The 22,906-nt window shown below is 38.4% G+C and overlaps 1 protein-coding gene across 5 annotated transcripts in view; it reads left to right on the top strand.

Moving 5' to 3' along the window:
• The window catches only part of ELP4 (elongator acetyltransferase complex subunit 4), a 259,781-nt gene extending 239,467 nt beyond the window's left edge, over nucleotides 1–20,314 (top strand). For all 5 annotated transcript variants that reach the window (XM_007067905.4, XM_037899910.2, XM_037899906.2 and 2 more), the window contains one exon: nucleotides 18,828–20,314. In XM_007067905.4, coding sequence (XP_007067967.1) covers nucleotides 18,828–18,959 — 132 coding nt within the window. In that variant the 3' untranslated portion in view covers nucleotides 18,960–20,314. The remainder of the gene's footprint in view (nucleotides 1–18,827) is intronic.
• The last annotated feature ends 2,592 nt before the right edge of the window (nucleotides 20,315–22,906 follow it).

Here is a 22,906-nt window from a genome sequence, read left to right as displayed (position 1 = left end):
CCTCTCCCACCCACCAATCTCATGATGTAATGTCAACAGAGTGAATTTTCATGCTATGGGTCAGAAACTACAGCAGTCAAGAGTCTTTGGATGAATAGCAGCAAGCTTCTGGCTTGTAAAATGAAGTGTTCTCTCTTCAAAGCACCCTCCCTCTCTTGGGATGAAAACTTGAGGCAGGTTTTTCTGTCTGGCATCAGATCATCTAGTGTAGCCCACTGGATTGGCAGTTCTAGTGTTGGCAGTTCTAAACAGTAAGGGTTTTTAAAGACCTTATTGCTCTAAAGAGACTTATTTGTATTAAGGGTAAAGAGAAATGAAATGGAAGAAATTCTGAACTAAAAAATAATTCTTACTAAAACGTAAGAATCACAAAAGTAAATACATTTTAAAAACCTGTAAAACAAAATACCTGAGGCTTGAAATACAGCTTAGTTTCATTAAGAAATAGTTTTCTCTTGCTGATCTTATCTGTAGAAATCTTTTCAAATGGTAAAGCCCCAAAACATCCAAACAAGTAGTAATAGACTTCTCTCCCTAATCATTCTTTAAAGTTTTGCTTTAATCTGGTACTTTTGAATTATTATCAATTTCCTATCCTCATATTTAACTCAGGATTTTAAAGTAGAATTTCCATATTGAGGTAACACTGAAATCACTTTACCAATCAAGTCTTAAATACAAAATCACTTAAAAAGAAAAGTTACAGTTCTGAATTAGTGTGGCCTGTCCTTTAGCCCTTACCCAGTAGTTCTTCTTTCTGTGCAGAATTGTTTTGCTGTACTAGTTTGCCAAAGGGACTTCAGCATGACTGCTTGATCACCAATGTGATTTTTACACTGAGGATTACATAAACAGGAGTGATGCAAAACTATGACACAGCATGCTTTCAAAACTATACAGTTGATCGATGTATTGGGGGTTTTAAATTACTTTGCAGTAACTGTTGAAGTCTAAGGTAACACTGTAAAAGACTTTGCTCACAGAAGATTTAGATAGTAGACTGTGTACTGGTTCCTATTGAGCAGATGATATGTTAGAATATGAATGACATGACTTCTGTAGCCTCATTTAAGAGATTTAAGAGCTGATATAGATATAGATTATATATATATAGATAGATATAGATAGATAGATAGATATGGTACCTATGTTTATCAACACTGATCTTTAGTAAAGGAAGGAAATTATACAGGTATTTTTCCTGTCTTATGTGACATTTGTCTTAGTTTGATGCACGAAAAGTGAAGAAAACCACTAGTGCATGTCTGAAATATTTAGGTCATGAATTGAGCTGGTGCAAATACAGGTAAAATGGGCAATTCTATTTGGCTGTCTTTGATTATAAATATTCAGAAGTTCAGAAAGCAATATGTTCAATATATCGGCAATACATATTTTTTAAAGAACTCAATATTTTCACATATGTAGCACTTTCACCGCAATACTTTGAAACATTAAGTAATTAAATTATTTATTTTTCTACTCAGAATAATCCTGCCAGGAAGGCATAGAAAATACTTGTAGCAAAGAAGAACTTGTCCATGCATGCAAAACAAAATAAAATAAGATTAAAAGCTCCAGAAAATTAGTCTGCTTCAAAAACTATTAAATCGTTCCTATCCCTGGAGCTTTACAAATGTGCTAATTGTTGTGTTCTGGTCATGTAAATGTTTCTGCTTAAGATAAGGATGATTTCCTCCTACTGAAGAACTTGCACTGTTTTGGGGGAAGGGGGTTTGAGGGCTAAATAACATACTGTAATGAATCCTCCTTTTGGGCAGCACATGCTTCAGTTCTGAATGCCCAGAAATGCTTCACAGATGTGCTAGGCTGCCTAGCAATGGGAATTTTCTAATTCTGGCTAGCCTGAAAAAGTAAATAGAACTATTGAGCATAAGGCTGCTCTCAATATAAGACAACAATACCCCCCAGCTAACACTTAAATTTAGCCCCATTAAAAATTCCTCCTTCATAACCAGCAACTTGCAAAACCTATAAATACTGGTCTCCAAAAATAGGTTTATACAGGGACATGTATGTGTGTTTTACACTGGCATTTATACAATATAGTTCATACACTGTGTCTCAATGCTTTATAGAGCAATGAACTGCATACATTGGAGGGATTATGTAGGCAAACACATTGGCCATTATGCTATTAGTAGTAGTTCACATACGAATACACTCTCATTTGCTTATGGCTGTACGTATGTGTAGATGGATATATATATATATGGATTTATGTGTGCATATATATAATGTGTGTGCTTGTATACATGTATGAAAAGTGGCGCGTTTTTATAATAAAAGCCTGGACCAAAACTATCAACATACTTAGGCCCTGAAAAAAATCTGTTGAAGCAACACTGGAACAGTCTATATCTGGGCTATTGCCAAATTTTCAGAACCCCTTCCACCTTTTCCCTGCAAAGAAAGCACCTTTTTTTCTAAAATTAAACTGCATAGGATCCATATAAACAAAATATTTGAAATTATATGGAGACTGTGTGTGTGTACGAAAGGGATAGCTAGCAGCACTGTTAAAGTTAGGAGTCTGTTGGTATTTCTGTTATAAACCCTGTCTTTCTGAGTTGGTAACACAGGCATTAAAATTCACTTGAAGCTGCAACTTGGCAATGCAAGTTATCAGTCTTAGAGTGGAGCCTTTTGTAGGGAAAAAATTTTTGAAATCTATCTGGATAGTTTTAGTCGTGCAAAAAGCAGTTTTACCAGCTTTATGCACTATGTTTGTGCTCCCCATATAAAATAAAACATTTCATTTTGGTTTTGTAAATGTATTTCTGAGAGTTTTCTGTAGTGTAGCAAAGTAATACTTAAACTGAGACACAAGTTTAATAAGTGACCAGAAACTTCAAAGCTTTGCTTCGGATAAGTCCTCAACTGTTCAGATGCATATCCAACTTATCTGAAACTTTTTGCAGCTCTCAATAAGTTATTCTTCTTGGGTCTAAATCGTATTCTCTTTGGAGGGCTAAGATTTTCTTTCCTTGTCCTTTCTACATGTATAGCTTTGTATGTATGCATATAGGTTTGGTGGGGAGGCTGGAGGCTCTTCTTTCAACATCTCCTTTCCATCAGGGAGACCCAAGGTCATCCTTGCCTTGCAGAGTAATCAGGCCCAGCACCTCTGACACTGGACTACCTGTTCCTTAATTCAAAATCTACTTATTATGGAACCAAGAGTGTATTGTGTTCCATAGCATATACAATTTGGACTAAACGGCTCTAGGAATACTGTAGATGGATCAGAGTCTGAGTCCTGCAACAAAATCAAAGACAGGTACGGGTGTGGAATCCTGAAGAAGAAGATCTGGTGGAGTCACAGAGTTGGTGCATTCTTTTGGAGAGTCATAGTGAAATCACTACAGGGTTGCTGTTGGCATTCATAGAACAGCTTGCTACAGTGGACAGTTGGTACTGGGCTCAGGAAACAAGCACTGAGTGGTGGGATCCCACCGTTATGCATGTATGGGATGATGATCAGTGGCTGCAACTTTTGGATGCGCAAAGCCACCTTCCTCAATTGTGTGTTGAGCTTGCCCCAGCACTGTGGTGCAAGGACATCAGAAAGAGAGCTGCCAGCACTGTGGAAAAGTGAGTGGCAATAAGTGTGTGACATCAGGCAACTCCAGACTGCTACCGGTCAGTCACAAATCAGTTTGGGGTTGGAAAAATCAACCATGTGGGCTGTGGTGATGCAAGTGTGGAGGGCCATTAATCACCTCTTTCTATGAAGGACTGTGACTCTCGGTAATGTGCAGGAAATAATTGATGCCTTTGAGGCAGTGGGATTCCCAAACTGCAGTGGGACAGTGGATGGAACACATATCCCAATTTTGGCCCCCAATCACCTGGCGATGGAGTACATCAACCAAAAGGGCTGCTTCTCCATGATCTTGCAGGCGCTGGTGGATCGCCGGGGCTGTTTCACTGACATCAATGTGGGGTGGTAAGGAAAGGTGCCTAATGCAAGCATCTTTTGGAACACTGGACTGTATAGAAAGCTGCACACTGGGACTTTCTTTCCAGACCATAAGATTCTAATGGGGGATCTGCCAATGCCCACAGTGATCCTTGGAGACACCACATACCCCTTGCTCATGAAATCTTACAATCAGGAACCTAGACAGCAGCAAGGAGCACTTCAACAACAAGCTCAGCAGGTGCCAAATGACCATTGATTGTGCCTTTGCCCGATTAAAAGGTCACTGGCGCTGTCTTTTTGGCTGGTTAGGCATCAGTGAGGAAAATATTCTGATGGTCACTGGAGCCTGCTCTACTCTCCATAATATTTGCCAATCGAAGGGGGATAAGTTTCCCCAGGGGTGGACCACTGAGGCTGATCAGCTGGCTGCTGCTTTTGAGCAGCCAGATACAAGGGCTATTAGAGGGGTGCAGCAAGAAGCTATTTGAATCAGGGAGGCTTTGAAGGAGCATTTTGACAATGATTCCCAGTAATGTGTTTATATGTGATTCATTCATCCAGGCAATGTATACTTGCCACCATGAGTTACACCTATAGTGTTTGCTTCATGAGCGTTAATTGCAATTATTCTTACTGTGTTTCAGTTTTAGAACTGAGCGATTTAAGTATGTCATAGATAAAGACTCAGTTTATTTGAAAGACTCAAGTTTAATAACGGAATAAAAGACAAACTTTGAGTCAAACAGGGGACTTGAAAATGAGGAACAGTCTTGCGGTTGGGGCTCTCACAGGTGGGTGTAACTCTAGCTTTCATTGGAAAACCAGTCCCTAGGCATGGAGTGCATGGGTTACTGTAAGGGACTAGAAACACGTGAGGAATCTGGTGGGGGAGTTTTGGGAGGGCATGGACCAGAGTTCTGTAGTGGCTGGAGGGGGAGTCAGGCACAGATGTGCTCGGATTGCAGGCTAAAGAGGGACTTCAACATCTCTTCCTGGCCCTCTAAGAGCTTTATCATCCACTCCTTTCCAGGCTATTGAGCCTGAGTGTTTTGTTGATTGTCTCCCTCCGCACTCTTTTTTTGCTATGCGCTGTATCTGTTGACTGCAGCACTTCATAAAACATATCCTCCTTATTCCTCCTGGGTTGCCACCTTATCTGATGGAGGCACTCCGCCAGCGTGGAGAAGTGAGTTGTCAAGGGCCCATCTGCAGAAGCCAAAGAAACAGTGAACAGAAATGGTATTGTGAGTGCGCTCACAGCCGTGAATCACAAAAAGTTACATACACCTCTTTCTCGCTGTCCCTTGGCTAGCACACAGGTCAGCGCAAGTCCCAATTATGGTGAGTTCGCGGTGGAGGGGCCAAGGGGTGGTTTGTGAAGGGGGTTACTATAAGCGGCTAGGGACCCTATTCTGAATATTGGTGCCCTTTTCAACAGGCTAGGGTAATAAAACCTGATATCTCACTCCTAAGGGTAACCAGGATGCAAGTGTTCATCTCCTGCATGCGTGTGACTTCAGACCAGCTCCATATGCCACTTGCCTATGTGCCACACTGGTCCCTTCAGAATCAATTGCCAAGTGGTGCGGCAAAGTTTTCTACAGCAGAGGGAGAAAAAAGGCAGCTCTCCCAACGGACATTTGGGAAAGGATTGCAGAATACCTACAGGAAAGTTTCCTAGAATCTCTATGGAGGATTCCCAGGACATCCCCATGTACATTAACAAACTTTTCTGCCATGTACCCACAGCACAGATGGACAGGCTCTGTTGTAAATTTCTGCCCCTTATCCATCCTCTGCCATATAACAAAGTACATGAGATCTCAGTCTCCTCTCACCATGCAGTATCAAAGCAAAATGATCACTTACCGGAACTCCCCTCTCCTCCATTCTGCATGCCAGAGCTGGAGTGCTGGGATTTAGTTGGGGTTGGTCCTGCTTTGAGCAGAGGGTTGGACTAGTTGGCCTCCTGAGGTCTTTTCCAACCCTAATCTTCTATGATTCTATGACTAGCTAGACCCCTCTGGAATGGAAAAGAGGTCCTGATTCGCTGCACAACCAGATGACTCTGCCATGTGCTCCACATCGTCCTTCAGTTCCACTACCTCGTCCACCACTTCCTCGTCGGGGTTGAGTCCACTGGCCACCGCATCCAAGTCCCCCAGAAGTATCCATGGGATTCTTGGCGGTGAAGGTTGGGTTGCCATCAAGGATGACATATAGCTCCTTATAGAAGCAGCATGTTTTCGATGCTGCACCAGAGTGACAATTGGTCTTCCTTGCCTTCTGGTATTCCTGCCTCAACTCCTTGATTTTAGCACAGCACTGCTGCATGTCCCTTCCATGCCCCTTCTCCTGCACACCACCAGCAATCAGTCCATAGGTATCAAAATTCCGATGGCTGGTGCAAAGCTGTGACTGCACAGCCTCCTCTCCCCATATACTCAGCAGATCCAACAGCTCTGGTGTGCTCCACCCGGGAGAGCATCTACTTCATAAAGCCGGCATGGTCAGATGGGAAGATGCTGTATGGTCTGTGCATGCCGAGCAAACAGGAAGAGGATTTTCAAAAATTCCTAGGCCTTTAAATAGGAGAGAGGCGCATAACTGTGCACCTTCAGGCAGCAGACTTCAAACTGCTGACCAGAGCGATCATGATGGGCATTGTGGGACACTTTCTGGAGGCCAGTTAGGGCGACATAACTAAGTGAGGTATCTATACTGACACTGTGTCGCTCTAACTACATCGCAAAAAGCTCTATGCTGCTCATCTAGGTGGTTTTATTATGTCAGCATACCAGGGGAGTTGCATCGGAGGGAGGAACATTTCAATGTGTACACCACTGTTTTGTCAACAAAAGCTGACTTTTTGTCGACAAAACTGTGTAGTGTAGACAAGGCCTTAGTCTTTTCACTTCAGGTTAACTATTACCCTCCATCCTTCCGTCACTCCCTCTTTTCCCCTCCTCTTTTCCATTTACTTCCCGCCCTTCAGTGTGCCTGTTTTTGTCTTTTTGATTAGCTAATTCTCTCCTAACAAAAACTCAATGAAAAAACGTTAAGAATAAGTAAACAAAAAACTTGTGGCTCTAACATGAGACTTGCAAACGATGACATTTTTCACTCTGCACATATGTTATACCTTTCTTCATTTGTCTATTTAGATTGTAAGCTCTTCAGGACAGGGACTGAATTTTATTATGTATTTGTACAGTTCCTAGCACAATAAGGCCCCGATCTTTGTTGAAAGACTCGCATTTATTTCAGTGGGTTTTGAATCAGGCCCTAAATGGGTAGCTGAAGATTCTTCTGGCATGAGGCAATCCCCAACTGGCATAGAACCAGCATAGTCATTTGTGTGCTTGCTATTCCCAACCCCTCCATATTGTAGGGGAGTGCTTAATTTTTTTAATGAATTCTCTTCAGCCATCTTGCTTCAGGGTTCATTTTCCACAAACACACAAACAATTGGATTTAATTGATACAAATGCTCTCGGAAAGATTTTCAGAGTCGTATAAGCCAATATTTGAATAAATCAACTTTTAAATTGCCACATGGGTATTCACACTTAAATATTTGCATACTCATCTGGTCAGAAAGTAGAAACAATACCATGTGATTTATCTGACTAATCCAACACAGCTTGAATTTAAATGTTAAATGTTTCATATATGACCTTATCTTATCCCTAAAGCATATACTCTGCAAAGCTTAAGTAAAGAGTCAAATACTATAATCAAGATTCATAAGTTTTACAAAAAAAAACCTTAAAAAGATTTTACAAACCTATTATGAAAGAAAATGTTTTCATGAATATTTTTTTAATGTCTGTTAAATGGGGTTTTGGGGGGGGGAGAGGTTGTCATTATTTAAACCTAAACCAGGACTGCAATGTCCTAGTAACGAAAGTGAAAATGACTTATTTTCATTGTATAGTCTGTGTGAAGCACCACAATGGTGAAAACTAAATAATTTTTTTAAATCCTTTAATTTTAATAGTCTAAAGTGTTGTTAATTATACAGGTAAATATTTTTTAAAAAAAATATTTTCATATTAACAGTATGCCATTAACAAGGTGGACTATGATATGTAGGTAAAGATATGTCTATCAACTATTCTCAGGGGAAATATTCTCTCTTAACAGCTGATATTAACAATAATTCATTATGGCTGTTCAGATTATGCTGCTTCTCAAAAAAACGTTATTTATTTATATGCTAGAACTGCTGTGTATAATCATTTGTATAATCAGTTACAGCTACCTGAATAGTAAAAAGGTTATCTACACTACAACTATAAGTGAGTCAGGGCTCCTGATTACAACATGAATGCTCCCTAACCTAGTTAAAATAATATTAAAACTTGTAATGTGGACAGGACATAACAGGGTCCCAGAATTGAGTTAAAAGCCAGGCCTATTCACAGCTTTAGCCCCTTTATAGGGATATGGCTAAGTACTGTCCACACTAATAACTATGTGTAAGTAGGTCAAGAGACAGCTGTGTTGTTACTGGGCCTCAGGGCTAAGCTATAGTTGTAGTCTTGATGGGGCCTGAGTAGGATGACATGACTCATAATTAGTGCAGTGTGAGCTTGGAATTTCTTGCATGATGTTACTCTTTTGTCATTAAAAATAAACGCAGTTCATCATTAGCTGTTAAGTAAGTGTTCTTAATCTGTGTGGTATTGTCAATGCTTTACATCTTGTTTCGGGTGATATTGTGAGATTTGAATGTAAATTGTTGTAAATCTTACTTTTTAACAATATGTCCAGATCAGTGCTATGTTACTTCTTTGTGGACCTTATCCTATATAAATATAATTAAATGCTCCACAATGTACATATGCATTGTAGTCTAAGTACACACGGACAACTTGGCAACAGACATTGCACTGACATAGTATGTTGACTTAAAAGGAGCTGTTACGATGTATCTTGTTAATGCATCTTTGTAAAAATCTTTGTAAAACTCTACTAAATCTTGACGTTGTAACAACTTAAGAGGAAGGTTGACAGCAGCCTCCATATCAAATCTTTGTATGAACCAAACTCTGCTGTCCTGGAGAAAATGTAAATCCTCATCTGCATGTATTCTGTGTTAAAGCCAGAGATGTCGATACAGTTTGGCAAACAAAAAAACAATAAATTGTTTGTTGCACTTGCTAAGAGAGAGATGGATTTGGTGGTAAGTCAATAAGTATAGATTATTGACTGTGGTAGGAAATAATGTGCTCCTGAGATGTGTAGCTATTATGGATTTTTTATCTATTCTTTAGCTACACCAAATGCAAAATACAGCACATCAGGACATCATGTAAACTTCATTCAGGAGCTCTAGTCCATAAACCAATGACATACAATGGCTTTTGGCAAACTGCAGCCAAAAACTGGAATGCTACGTTTTTCATTTAAGTGAAGATATGCCAAATGTTACTGAGTAGCACAGCCCCCACTATAAAATATTTCCAACCACATTAGTCAGAGGTATTGTATTGTTATACTATATATATTTTTAAATGTTATAATTAATACTGATTTAAAAGATATTGAGCAAATTAGAATTATTTAATCTTGAAATACATTAAGAGGTGACATGACTGAAGTAATTAAAGCAGTGAGGGTTGTTAAAATATTGAGCTTGATAATCTAATTGAGGATGTTGGATAGACTAGAACTGGGGAGCAAAGGTATAAAATTAGAGGGGATACATGTAATAGGATGTATTGTTTTTACAAAGAGCGGTAAGCAGATGGAATGCAATCCCACTTGGTAGTGGAGTCAAGTAGTATGAATGTGTGTAATGAAAAATCAGGTGACTGTATGGGATTTAATACATTTAAATGGTATTAATGTTGTGCTTGAAGCAGCCCATTTCTCTTTTGGAGTCCAGGAAGGAATATTTTGCTGAGCATGCACTTTTCTCCAGATTGACTCTGTGTATTGTTGGATGAGAGGGTTGAGGGGTTTTTTTTCACCTCCTTAGTCACCAACAGATTTGTTTTTGAATTTTTAATTTTAAAAAAATTTAAAAGATGTTTAAGTGTATAGGATGACCCCATGCAGCTCCAAGCATGAAGTGACCATGACCTGCTTCTCGTGCTGCAGATCTCTGTATAGGAATGAGGGCAGTTTTGTGATACTTTCTGATCATATATATTTTGCAGACAGTCATTGCACCTTGCCATTTCAGCCAGCCAATGTGTGCTCCTCACAGAATGTAATCATGGTTACTCCGCTCCTCTGCTCACCTCTGTTAAGAAATAGCTAGAATATTCATTCATTCATCATGGTCAGGGAAAAGTAAGGTATGAGTCATGCTGACCATCTGAGGCAGAAGTGCAGACTTGACAGTTTCTTATCCGTTAAATAATTCTTGAATCTGTGATTTTTAAAAAAAATGCTATGCAAGGTTATTGAGCTGGGGAGCAACGGAAGCCTGTGTGAGAGGCGGAAGTAGTAAGGAACATTGTTCTCTCCCTGGCACTTCCTTCTGGGTCCCAGGGCAGAATGTAGAAGTTGTGAAGCCTTACCTCAGTGCTGCTGTTAAAGAGGCTAGTGGGCAGGCAAGAGTGCACACGGCAGGCTTGAGTACATTTGACAGTGTTGCTTTTGGATCCATCCACTCTCCCTTGATGAAAATATCCTTATAAACATTGGCAGGGAAGTGGAAAACAATTATGAAATATAATTTGAAAGAGAAGAATTGTGGCCATACTATTTAAAGGATGCTGTATCAGAAACTAGAATTTTTAATAATTAGTGGCTTTCAAAAAATTCAAATTGACAGTGTGCCTTAGAAATTATTGTGTGCTAACTAAACATTAGTGAAACTTCACTGTTCATCTATGCTTTGATTTTTGATTTATAGCTCCATGTAAATTATATCTACATTGATCCACCTAGTCATCCTACAAAGAGCCCAATGTTTCCTATTCCACATCTACCCTGCCTGCAAGTTTGACCTGACTGTGGTCCTGTGTAGCTGCTTTCTGAGTGGAACTGCAAAAGTGAAACTTATTAAACACCTGGATATGTTTTGTTTTGCAGTCTGCGGTGCAGAATGGGGTTAAAATCCTGGCCCCATTGAAGTCAATGGCAAAACTCACCTTAATTTCAATAGGGTTGGGATTTCACCCCAGAGCATAGTAGCTGGTCTCTTAACCCATAGCCATACCACCACATGCTTAAACCTGATGTGCAGAGTTGGATGTGGTCAATTTTAATGGGGCTCTACGTGGGCTTGGGGGTCTGCCTATACAGAGATCATTGCAGGATCAGGGCCATGGAGACGGTACCTCAAAGGGAATTCCAGGTGGCACAGGAAGGGGTATTCCTGATTCAGTAGGTTCCCTCTGAGTTGATACAGAACCAATGTCTCATACATAATATTAGGAGAGGGCTCTACCTCTGGAGGTGTCATGTTTCAGATAAGCTATAAAGTGGAAGTATTGATCACTTGTGCAAATTAAAGATCCATGGAATTTTTTTGCCAGAGTGGAAGTGTTAGCCCCAGAGTGCCTGCCAAACTCCAGGTTGGTCATTGTACCTCTCTGACATTCTACCATGATTTGAATTTCACACAATATTCTTCACATCCTGCTCTCTATTGTTTTGTAATATTCCTGTGTAATTAAATGTTTACCATGCTTCAGCTCAGAGGTTAAGGGATTTATGTGACACATAAGATGATTCCTACAGCATGTGTGTGTGTACTTTTTAAAAATCCTTCTGCGTGAAAGGCGCTATATAAACATAAAATTTTTATCATTATCCCTGTCAATTTGCATTACTCAAGTGGCTCCCCCCCTTTATTGTATTAAACATAAGATGCTTCTTTTCACCTTAAAGGTCCTTCTTGGCCTATCCTCGTCCTACCTGTCATCTCTCATTCACTGTCAAGATGTCAGTTTCCGCCTCTGATGAGCCAATGATGCCAGCCTCCATTGCCCACATGTTAAATTTTCAAACAAGCACCTTCATGCTTTCTCCAGTGTTGTCCCTCATGCTTTGGAGGAACTCCCATAAACATCCACAAAGCTACCTCATTATCGTCCTTCAAATCCCCTCTTAAAATTCCCTTTTTCCATGATGCCTACAAAAAACTTGACAACGATTAGACTGGTATTGTGCTGACACCACTGTCTACCATAATGACCAATATAATCTCATTGTTTCTTTGTACTCTCCACATCTGTCTGTCTGTAGCCATCTGTTATCTCTTGTCTTATACTTAGATTGTAAGTTCTTTGGGGCAGAGACTGTCTTTTTGTGTTCACACAGTGCCTAGTACAATGGGGTCTTAGTCAATGGGGGCTAGAGCTCCTAGGCGCTAATAACGAGATAAAAGAGAAGGGACGTAGAGGGAAAACATAACAACCCATAGGTGAGAAAGGAGAGGCAGAAGAGGAAACAGGAGATAACAAGGAAGTACAGTCTAAGAAGAATGGGAAGTAGATATTTCTCAGCCTGTGTTTATAAAATGGTAAGAATTCTTTTTCAAAAAGAGAAAAATTGAGAAAGAATTCAATTGTTCCTCCTTATCCAGCAGCCAGTGCCCCTCCCTTTCATCCTATTTCACAACACCTAAAACTCTCCACTTGTTTTTTCCCATAACCCAAAACTCCACAGTCCACTGGTGACTGAAAATCACTGTGAGGTGTAAAAAGAAAAGGAGTACTTGTGGCACCTTAGAGACTAACCAATTTATTTGAGCATAAGCTTTCTTGAGCTACAGCTCACTTCATCGGATGCGTAGTGAGTCATGGAATTTATTTTTTTTTGTCCAAGTTTTGGGTCATAGACCCAAATAAAGAGAACAACTGTTGGTTTGGTTTGTCGTCTTATTGCCAAAAAGTTTAAACTTCAAAATTTTGGCTATCTTGGTAGTAGCCAAATGTAATGGTTAATTAGTACAATAAGTCTGTTAATTTCAATGGCGTTACTCCTAACTTATGGTGGGATAATAAGAAGCAAATCAAACCCACCGCCTTTTGTGATGAGTTTTGGTGATTTGCATGTTATGCCTGTGAAACTGGCAGACCGTATGCCAGCTCATGCAAAGCCTCCTAGGCCTCAACTGAACCCTGACCAATACGTAGCTGGAAACCAGTCCAGCTCACCTGTTAATATTGTTAAAATAGTGTTTATACTTTATGAAATGCTTGTGAGTTGCTGCATGCATTAATCTCACTTATAATATCTGTATCCCATGTAATAAGGTAATATTTAAGTGTTTACTTAACCAGTCAGGAGAGAAGTATTATCAACTGTGAAATACTGGTTTGCCACAGGAGGTGTTATCTCCTGTCCAACAAAAGGTCTATAGACACCAGACAAACCAATGTGGAACATCAGAGGACAAAAGACTTTGTTGATTACTCCTTCCGCAGACTCATGAAGAGGAGACATGCATGTGGACTCGTCCCATCAACATGAACCCTGGGGGAAGGGAATAAAAAAGCCCTGACAAGAAGACACTGTATCTTTATGCTGCTTGGACTCTGAGAGGGCAAGGATTACTAAGCATAAGCAAAAGATCCTCAGTGCTTAGTCTAAGTTAGCCCTGAAGGACATATAGAGCTCTAAGTATCGGAGGGCTAGCCGTATTAGTCTGTATCCACAAAAACAACGAGGAGTCCTGTGGCACCTTAAAGACTAACAGATTTTTTTGGGCATAAGCTTTCGTGGGTAAAAAACCCACTTCTTCAGATGCATGAAGAAGAAGAAGTCCATGCATCTGAAGAAGTGGGTTTTTTATCCACGAAAGCTTATGCTCAAATAAATCTGTTACTCTTTAAGGTGCCACCGGACTCCTCATTGTTTATATAGAGCTCTCTTATTATAGAATCTTCTATTACCTTTTGAAACCTAAGACTATAACTCATTTGTGTATATATGTGTTTACCTACTTTAACCTTGTAAATAACTCTCATTTCTTTTTCTTAATTAATAAATCTTTAGTTAATTTATTATATGATTGGATACAAGCATTGTCTTTGGTGTAAGATCTAAAAGGCAATTGACCTAGGTTAAGTCCTTTGGGATTGAGAATTACCTGAATATTGTTGTAATTTTTGATGTAACGGACCATCTATCATAAAGGCAAGCTTGCCTATGTGGCAAGATAGACTGGAGTACTCCAGGGGACTGTCTGTGACTTCATGATTAGGCTGTTTTGATGCCTGAGGAATTTACACTTGATACTTGGTTGGTGAAATCTAAGTACAAAATTCACAACCAGTTTGGGATTTGTCCCTTGCTTCTGAACAGTCTGCCCTGTACTCACACTCTTCAGCCACTCCAGACAGCTTGACAATGTCTTTTTTCTTTATATCAAAATTAATTACTTATATTAAAATTTATAATGGTGATCACAGAGTAATCTGAACAAGAATTACTATTTTTATTTATATTGTAGTATTGTATTGCTAAAAACCAATCTTCTAGCACATATATATGATCCCCCTACAGCCCTCAAGTAAGTCTGTTAAATGCAGGTTTGTCAAATATTTTCAAACTGTATGATTTCTGAAATATTTTAATATTTAACTAGCCAGTGAAAAATAATTACATTTTACATATGATATATATAACTACAGTAGATATTTTTCAAGTTTGAAAAAAATAACGTTATGAGCCAAAATTTTAATATTCATACTATAGAGTATCAAATTTCATTGGTTGTTTCCATAAAGGAAGTGTTAATATACCATGGTTTGCAGAAGGATGTATCTGGTGGTTAGAGCACATAAATAGAAGTCAGTTATAATTTATTTATTTGTATAATAATAGCACCTAGAGACCCTCACCAAGATCTCCTGCTTCCCTTGGGTTCTGTTCCTAATTTTGCCACTGACTCACTCAATGTAGATCTGAGAGAAGTTTGTACTCAGTGTGTTCAGATCAGATATCTTTGTGTTCAATTGTTTTGTCCGCTGTGTGAGTGTGGGCAACTCATTTATGCTACCCTTGATCACTTAGGGCCTAATCCTGTGAAATTCTGGGTATTTTCAATTCCTATTGTAGTCACTGGGTGTTGTAGCAGGGATTCTGGTCTCACTGTGTCTGTTGACTAGTGTTAATATTTCTGTACAGTTCAGCACCCTTACCTGAAGCCTAGCTATACTGGCAAATTCTCCTTGTGTAGACGCAGCTTATATCAATTCCCTGAGTAAACAGTGGCAAAAGCCAGTATAATTGCATCAATACAAGGCCTTTTTCTGGTATAGAAATGTTATTTAAAAAACCATGCCTTTATCAGATGTACTATAACATGGAACATTTCTAGTGCAGACCTGTCCTGCATCCTCATATCCCAGCTTTAGGAGGCATACATCTAATATTCTCCCCATTTTACAAATAAGGTAACTGAAGGTCATTTCAGACAGAGCTGGGAATAGAAACCTGGTCTGTAAGAAAAGTCTTATGCACTCAGATGTACCGCCTTTCAAAATGAAAGTGCCAAAACTGTGTCCTTAGCTATGCTGCCTACAATCACCGCCTTCATCGCTAGGCCACACTCTCCTCCCAGAGCCAGGAGTAGAACCCAAGAATCCTGACACCAGCCATTCCACTTCTGTATCACAAATGGTTATGGCACTGGCAATGTGTGTCATGTTCCCTCTAGTGGTATGGTCCATATAGATGATAATGGCCTACTATGGCTAATTATTTCCTTAGCCCAGATGGAGGAGGGCTGCATTGTAGTTCTGAAGGTACTGGTTTAAACACTGCTGATGACCCATGTGGGTAAAAATAGAATGTGATTTTTTAATTAAAGACCGTATCATAATATATAGACACAAGGGGGCATGATTAATGTAGCATGGGTAATCTTAATTCTGGAATTTCCTAACTTTTGAGTACTTGACTAAAACTTAATAATTTTTTTTTAATGTAGGATTTTTTATAATGTTGGCAAACTAACGATTTGGGCTGAAAATTTCCAAGCCTGGTGTCTGCCTCTGGCTGCATTATTTTGGAAAATTTCAGTCAAAACAGTTCAAGCATTTCTGAGAACAAGACTAGGGAAACATATGTTGTTTTGCCCATGTTAAATAATTCTGGTTCTACTGTCCCCATTCTGTGAAGCTGGGATTTGAAATTTGGCAGGAAGTGGCCTTTGTGTCAGGGATGTGCCTTTTGCTGGCATTGTGAAAATCCACTCAAATACACCAAGACGTAAGCCTCTGAAAAAATACTGTTCACACATGTTTAGTAGACCCTTCTTTAATTTTAGCAGGTAAATTCCCTGAAGATTCTGTCCACACTACACATGCTTCAGTTGCAATTCTGGGCTGCTTTGGGCCATACCAGTCCTAGATCTGGGCATCTGAACTGAGAGGAGGGAGACTGTCTCTCCTGTGCTCTTAGAGTATGTCTATACAGCATCTAGACACCGGAGGCCGGCCCTGCCAGCTGACTTGGGCTTCTGGGACTTGGTTTGAGAAAGATCTGGGGGCTATAGTGGATCAGAAATTGAGTCAACAATGTGATGCAGTTGCAAAAAAGGCTAATACCATTCTGGGGGTGTATTAATAGGAATGTCGTGTGTAAGACATGGGAGAAAATTGCCCCGCTCCACTCGGCACTGGTGAGGCCTCACCGGGAGTATTGTGTCTAATTTTGGGTGCTATGTTTTAGGAAAGATGGGGACAAATTGAAGAGAGCTTAGAGGAGAGCAACAAAAATGATAAAAGGTTTAGAAAACCTGACCTATGAGGAAAGGTTAAGAAAACTGGGCATGTTGAGTCTTGAGAAAAGAAGACTGAGTGGGGACCTGATAAATCTTCAAATACGACAATGACTGTTCTAAAGAGGATTGTGATTAATTCTTCTCCATGTCCTCTGAAGGTAGGACAAGAATGAATGGGCTTAATCTGCAAGAAGGGAGATTTAGGTTAGGTATTAGGAAAACCTTTCTAATCATACAGGTAGTTAAGCTCTGGAATAAGCTCTGGTTTCCAAGAGAGATTGTAGAATCCCCATCATTGGAGGTTTTTAAGAACAGGTTGGACAAACACCTGTCAGGGATGGTCTAGGTTTACTTGATCCTGCCTCAGCAAAGGTGGCTGGACTTGATGAGTTCTTTAGGTCTGTTCCAGCCCTACGTTTCCATGATTCTAAGATTTGAAATAAATTTTTTTTTTTTTCGTGCTGCTTTTCTGTTGATTTTCCTACATTTCTATAAAGGAGAGTCTTCAAAAAAGTCAAGACGGTACAGAATAAAGGAAAAATGTATATATTTAAAAGCTTACAACTTAAATATAAGAAAAACATAGCTCAGAAAAACAGTGAATATGAATGTACATAAATCTCTGGGGTCTGACAACATCCACCAACCTCTGCCATTGCTATCCTGCTGTTGTGAGAACTGTAAATTTAAACAGGACAGTCACAGATGTCAGCCTTTGCCTGCTATTGAATTTTCTCCTTTCGTAAGGCCAATTTTATAAATCACTTCCCTATGTATGTAAAAGTTATTCTGTTACCTCTCTTCTGAATGGCTATGACTTGTTTCACTAGTTCACTATCACCCACAAAGTGAGCCAGTAATTCACAAAATAGGCAGAAAAACTACAGCATAGTTTTAGATTGCACCTTGCTTTCCAAACATTAAGTAATAATATCAGAGCTAGCACATACATCCCACTTCAAAGAACTCTGAACCAGAGTTAAAGCGTTTTTATTTAACATAATTAGGAAAGAGAGAGCAAATAGCGCCTGGTTTCTTAAACAAGAACTGTGTGACTGTGGACAAACCATGTAATCTCTCTACCTCAGTTTCCTCATCTGCAAAGTGAATTTAACAGTGCATCGTGGGCAGTAGGTATCATAGGCTGGAGAAGGCTGTGCCTCCCCAAACAGCCTGGCATGGCTCTGCCCATGCTCCACTCTCAGGCCCCCTCCTGCTTGCTCCCAGTTCCTTTCCAGCTCTTCCATGGCGGAGAAGCTGGGGAAGGCCCGGTGCTGGGGTTGGGGATGTTCTGGCTACGCTTCCCGCCTGGTGCTCCAGGGCTGGGGTTGCGGGTGCTCTGGCTGTGCCGCCCACGTGGCATGCTGCTGCCGGGGGCACACGGGGACCGGGGGATGCTCTGGGCTCTAGCAAGGGAGCGGGGGTGGAAGGGAAAGGGAAAGAGCAGGGCTTTGGGCAGGGGGGAAGAGGCCAGGGGCTAGCCTCCCCCAATGGCTCATTCACCTGCTGCCCATGCAGTGTGTACTACCTCACATTAGTGTATAAATCTATAAGAACCACAGATGGAATATGCCATAGAAATACAAAGTATTATTATTAAGATTTGGCAACAGAGTAAGTAGATAGACAAGCCTTTACCTTCTCATATTATGTTATAATCAGTGTGATAAGTATATCTGTCATCAATGATATATTGCTTATTGCCTTTAAACTCAGTAACAATACATAATTTGTTCGTGTAGAATGTTTGAGAGAATAAATATGGTAATATTTGTATTGTAATGAGATATCAATTACAGGGTTCAATCTTGCTGTTAATACTCAAGCAAAATTGCCATTTACTTTAAGGGATGATGGATCGGGCCCACAGTTACATAGTTAGATCAATTTCACAAACTTGGATTTTCACTTCAGAAATTTTTATGAGGAAAATCTAATCCAGTTTGCAAAAAAACCCAACCAATCAAACAATGTTTTGCAAAAATATCATTTGAAACATATCAGTGTGGATACCAGTTTGAAAAATGGTTGTAACAAGTATTGGATATGTGAGAGTAAATATTGCTTAGCAGAGAATAGGAGTGCATTTTGAAATATGCTATCTAAAGCAAATTTAATTACAATTGTTCTGTTCTCTCTTTCTCTTTCTCTCCCCCACTCTCTCCTGAAAATCTCCTGCCATAGCGACTGCATTTGCCTCCAGACTTGTCAGACACAGTGAGCCGCTCAAGCAAACAGGATCTGGCAGAATCCACCAAACTGCTGAGCTCAGGATGTGGTGCTATGGCCATAGGCAAGAAGCACCTGGACTTCTAGTGATTTCTACTTAGCAGTTTCACTCAGATTTATATGACACTCTAATTATGACTGTTAATGACTTATGAAAATATTTTTCTTAATGATTTGACCCAGCAGTCCTTAAAAATACACATTGTAAGATGGTGCCTTGTTTTCTCATCCTGATTTCTTTGAAGACATTTGTGGTTTGTTTGCTTTTTTACAGAACATGTTACCTTAAAAAAAAAATGCTGCATTGCACTGTTATTCTGGAAATGTACAAAATGTTCTTCTCATAAAAAATCAAAATTATTTTTATTTTTAAAGTTCAAGATGCTTTGCGAAACAATACCAACTGTGTTGTTTTTCACAAGCTAAATGTGTCTGTTTATCATGATTGTATTAAACATTGATTATAATGTAAAATATAAATTAGACAGTCTTGTGAACATTAGTAAATGAGATTAAGGAATTCATCATCATATCTTATTTTAAAGCCAAATTTAACAATTATTATTATTTGAAAAAATAATTGTGTACATCTGAAAATATCATTATTGTCAAAATCAAAAGTAGATATGACATTATTTTACAGAGTACCTAAACAATGCATTTAAAAATGCATTGCAGTATTTCATATGTGTTCTACTGTGTCAAGAATTAAATTGATAAAGAAAGAATTTTCCATAGTAAGAATATATTATAGATAATTAGTTTGCCTTATGGGTTAATAAATGTATTAAAATGCACTTGAGTGGAATTTACTAAACATTGAAAAAAGAATTGATTTCCTTGTGTAGTTCAAAACAGTAATCCTAAACAATTGAAGTCAGCACTATGAAATTATGTCAACAGACATAATTCAAGATTGAAATTCAAACTGACAGCTACATTAATGCTAGAAAACCAGAAGAGTGCATTGGAGCTTGGGGAAGAGTATCACAGAATGTTGGTCTAAAACAGAACAGAAAATAAAACTAATTCATGTTACCATACCATCATGTACACTCTTTGTGAACTTATGAATATTGTGTGTGCATGTGTGTATATATACCCAAATGGAAAACTATTAAATATATTTTTAAACATCTCCTATATATTACTTTGTATTTGGCATTCTAGGCAGTGCTGATCTGTAAATTAAATTGTTTTGTATTATTTCTTATGAAGCAGACTTCCATTTTGAAAGGGGGTATATTGTCCTCCATGGAACTTCCAGACCAGATTTTAGATTATCTTATGGTTTCAAAATTAAATCTTTATAATGGGATATAATATGGCTAGAGTGAAATTGATTTTCCAAATAACATTTTAATACAATATAGTAATGTTAATGTCTTTTGACGAGGTTCCAATTGAAAAGTTGATTAAACGGTTTGCTTTTTCTTATGCAATCCAGGTTTTACTTTATTTGTTCTTGACAACACTGTGTGTAAAACAAAGACATAGCTTTTAAAACTGTCTAACTAATATGATGAATGTCAATCACTTAAAAAACTCCACTGTAGCATAAACACATACTGTATACAGCTTTTATTCTGAATTAGAATAATTGAATCAATGACAGTGATTTGCCAGGATGTCAAATCTATCCATCATATCCTGTCACTACCAGTTTATTTTTTGTGATCAAAATCAAAAAGACTACTATTTTGTCATCAGCTATTTCATTTGTGGTAACAATCAGGATTTCTTTTCTCTTGCTTTTTTTTTTTAAGATAGGCCAATTTTATTTTTTTTATTTCTAAAAACGCAAATCCTTTTTTAATCAAAGTTTCAGAATGGATCTGTCAGTTTCATAAAGCTAAAAGACACCTACATTTTTATACCAATATACTTAAATCACCATTGATTTCAAAAACATCATTTGTCCTTTTGCATTATATGTAACAGTGAGCAGAAATTCTCATCAAATGCTTAATTGTACCTTTAGAAAGTATTAAGTAGTTTAAATATTTGAATTCAAATAATTTAAACAAAATTAACACTTTACATAAATAAGTAACAGGAAACATATGGTATAGCCATCTGAAATGTGAAGTCGTCAGGTATATAAATGGCTTGCGAATATACTTAATAGGTCATTGACTTAACACACAGGCAGAAAATGTCACTAAAATTCACAGCCAATTTCTAGTTAACATATGACTTAAAAATAGATGGTAAATACTGTATGTATGTATAAATATTTATTACATCAATTTCAAGTGCTAAAATAGATTAGCACAGAAACTAAAAAAGTATTTGGAATAATAAAAGTAAAAGGGAAATTCACCTGCAAATCTAGATTTAAATGATTTAGATTTTCTTTTGTTTGTTTTTCTGATTCACTGAACATGCTGTGTGAAATAAGTTTTACAGTATACATATGTAAAGTGTTCACCTAAGGCAAAAACATGTAGCAAAATTTCTCCTCTCTTTTCTTCCAAAATATTGTATTGGTTACAACAATATATGGCAGTGACTTGGCTTGCCCAGTAAAACAGATGAGTAAAATAATGTTACTATTTGACAGTGTGTATGATATACCATTCCACTGGAACCACAAATAGACTTCTTATCTCTCATTTTTGGTTTGCAGTATTGGATAAAAATATTTAGCCATAACATTAAACTCTCCATACTCACTTTTATGCGTCTAGTATATGACTCTCCAAACCTTGTGTGCAAACATTCCACTAGATTGTGCCTCTCTTTATTTGCCAATAAATAGTTTTTACTGCAGGAGGCGTATCGGGCTCTTGACTTGAAGGACTCTGTTTCTTCACCGACTGCCATAATCCATTGCTGACTCCACCATGCACACCTCCTCTAGATCCTTAGTGTTGATTTGGCTGGGACGTCTTTATGAGAATGAAGGTGATTCAGAATTCCGTTTAGATAGTTATTTTCCTTTCCTGAACAGCTGTTATGGATTGTAGAGTTTAGTGTTTTGGTTTTCAGGTTATTTTTAAGAAAAAGAAAAAGTTGAGCCACTTACTTCTCAATGGGCTTCAAGCTGAAGCCACCATACTTCTTGCATTGAGGTTGATATTAGGTATATAACATGACAATATGATTTCTGGTGAATGCATTCCCAGTTCAAACTTACCACCAGATCTTTGCACAATTATGACAAACAGTGAAGAAAGCAGTAATGAAATTTGAAGTGTTGACTCTTTAATATGTCAAATAAGGATTCTTTATATAATTTATGTTGTGTTGAAGCTATCAAAATATAGGTATTTGGAATGTGAGGCGAATATGATGATAGATTAAACTATAGCTTTTTTTAAATGTACTTGTAAAGAAATTTGTAAAGCAACTTTGAAGATGCAGCTTGATCCAATTTTCTGTAACAATAGCTATTATCACCAGAAAATGGACATTAAACTACTTCAGATTTGATACATGTGATAACACACAAACCAACAAGGTTCCACCTTAAAATTTAATTTAAAATAATGGTTATTCCAAACACAACTGTGGGAAAACTGCAAAGGTATAAATTATAAATATCCTAATCATTCCCGTATTGAAAACTGGTCTGTTACCATGGAGCAAAACCAGAGTAAGCCAACCCGGAGGCTTTGTATTGATTGAAGTTTCATAGGCTTAGTCTTAGACCAGAAGAGAGTAAGTCTGAGATTAATCAGACAAGCTGGTTGTGAATTATGAGATTTCGGGAAACAAGGAGCTCTTCTCTTTTTTTAAAATTGTCCACTCACAATTAAAAAACAGAGTGGCCAAAAAGCTTCAAGCTTGTTTTAGATATTTGACTGCTATGAAATTGAGCTCTTTGGCTTTGCTTTACATTTCTGTAGTTCTTGGCCCTGAACTTGCTTTGGCATATGCTAAAGCTGACCCTTATGCCCACTTGAATCAATGCACAGGTGTAATCCTAACAGATCCTGCTCTGAGATCATGGCCCCTATTTTAATGGGCTACTTCTGCAATCCTTGCTCAAACGAGATATCCATTGAGAGCATTGATCCTGTGTCTCGCCT

Source organism: Chelonia mydas, chromosome 6 (genome assembly GCF_015237465.2).
Source record: "Chelonia mydas isolate rCheMyd1 chromosome 6, rCheMyd1.pri.v2, whole genome shotgun sequence".
In the NCBI taxonomy this organism is placed as follows: domain Eukaryota; kingdom Metazoa; phylum Chordata; order Testudines; family Cheloniidae; genus Chelonia; species Chelonia mydas.
The sequence above is the reverse complement of the archived record's forward strand: the minus strand, read 5'-3'. Positions and strand labels throughout refer to the sequence as shown.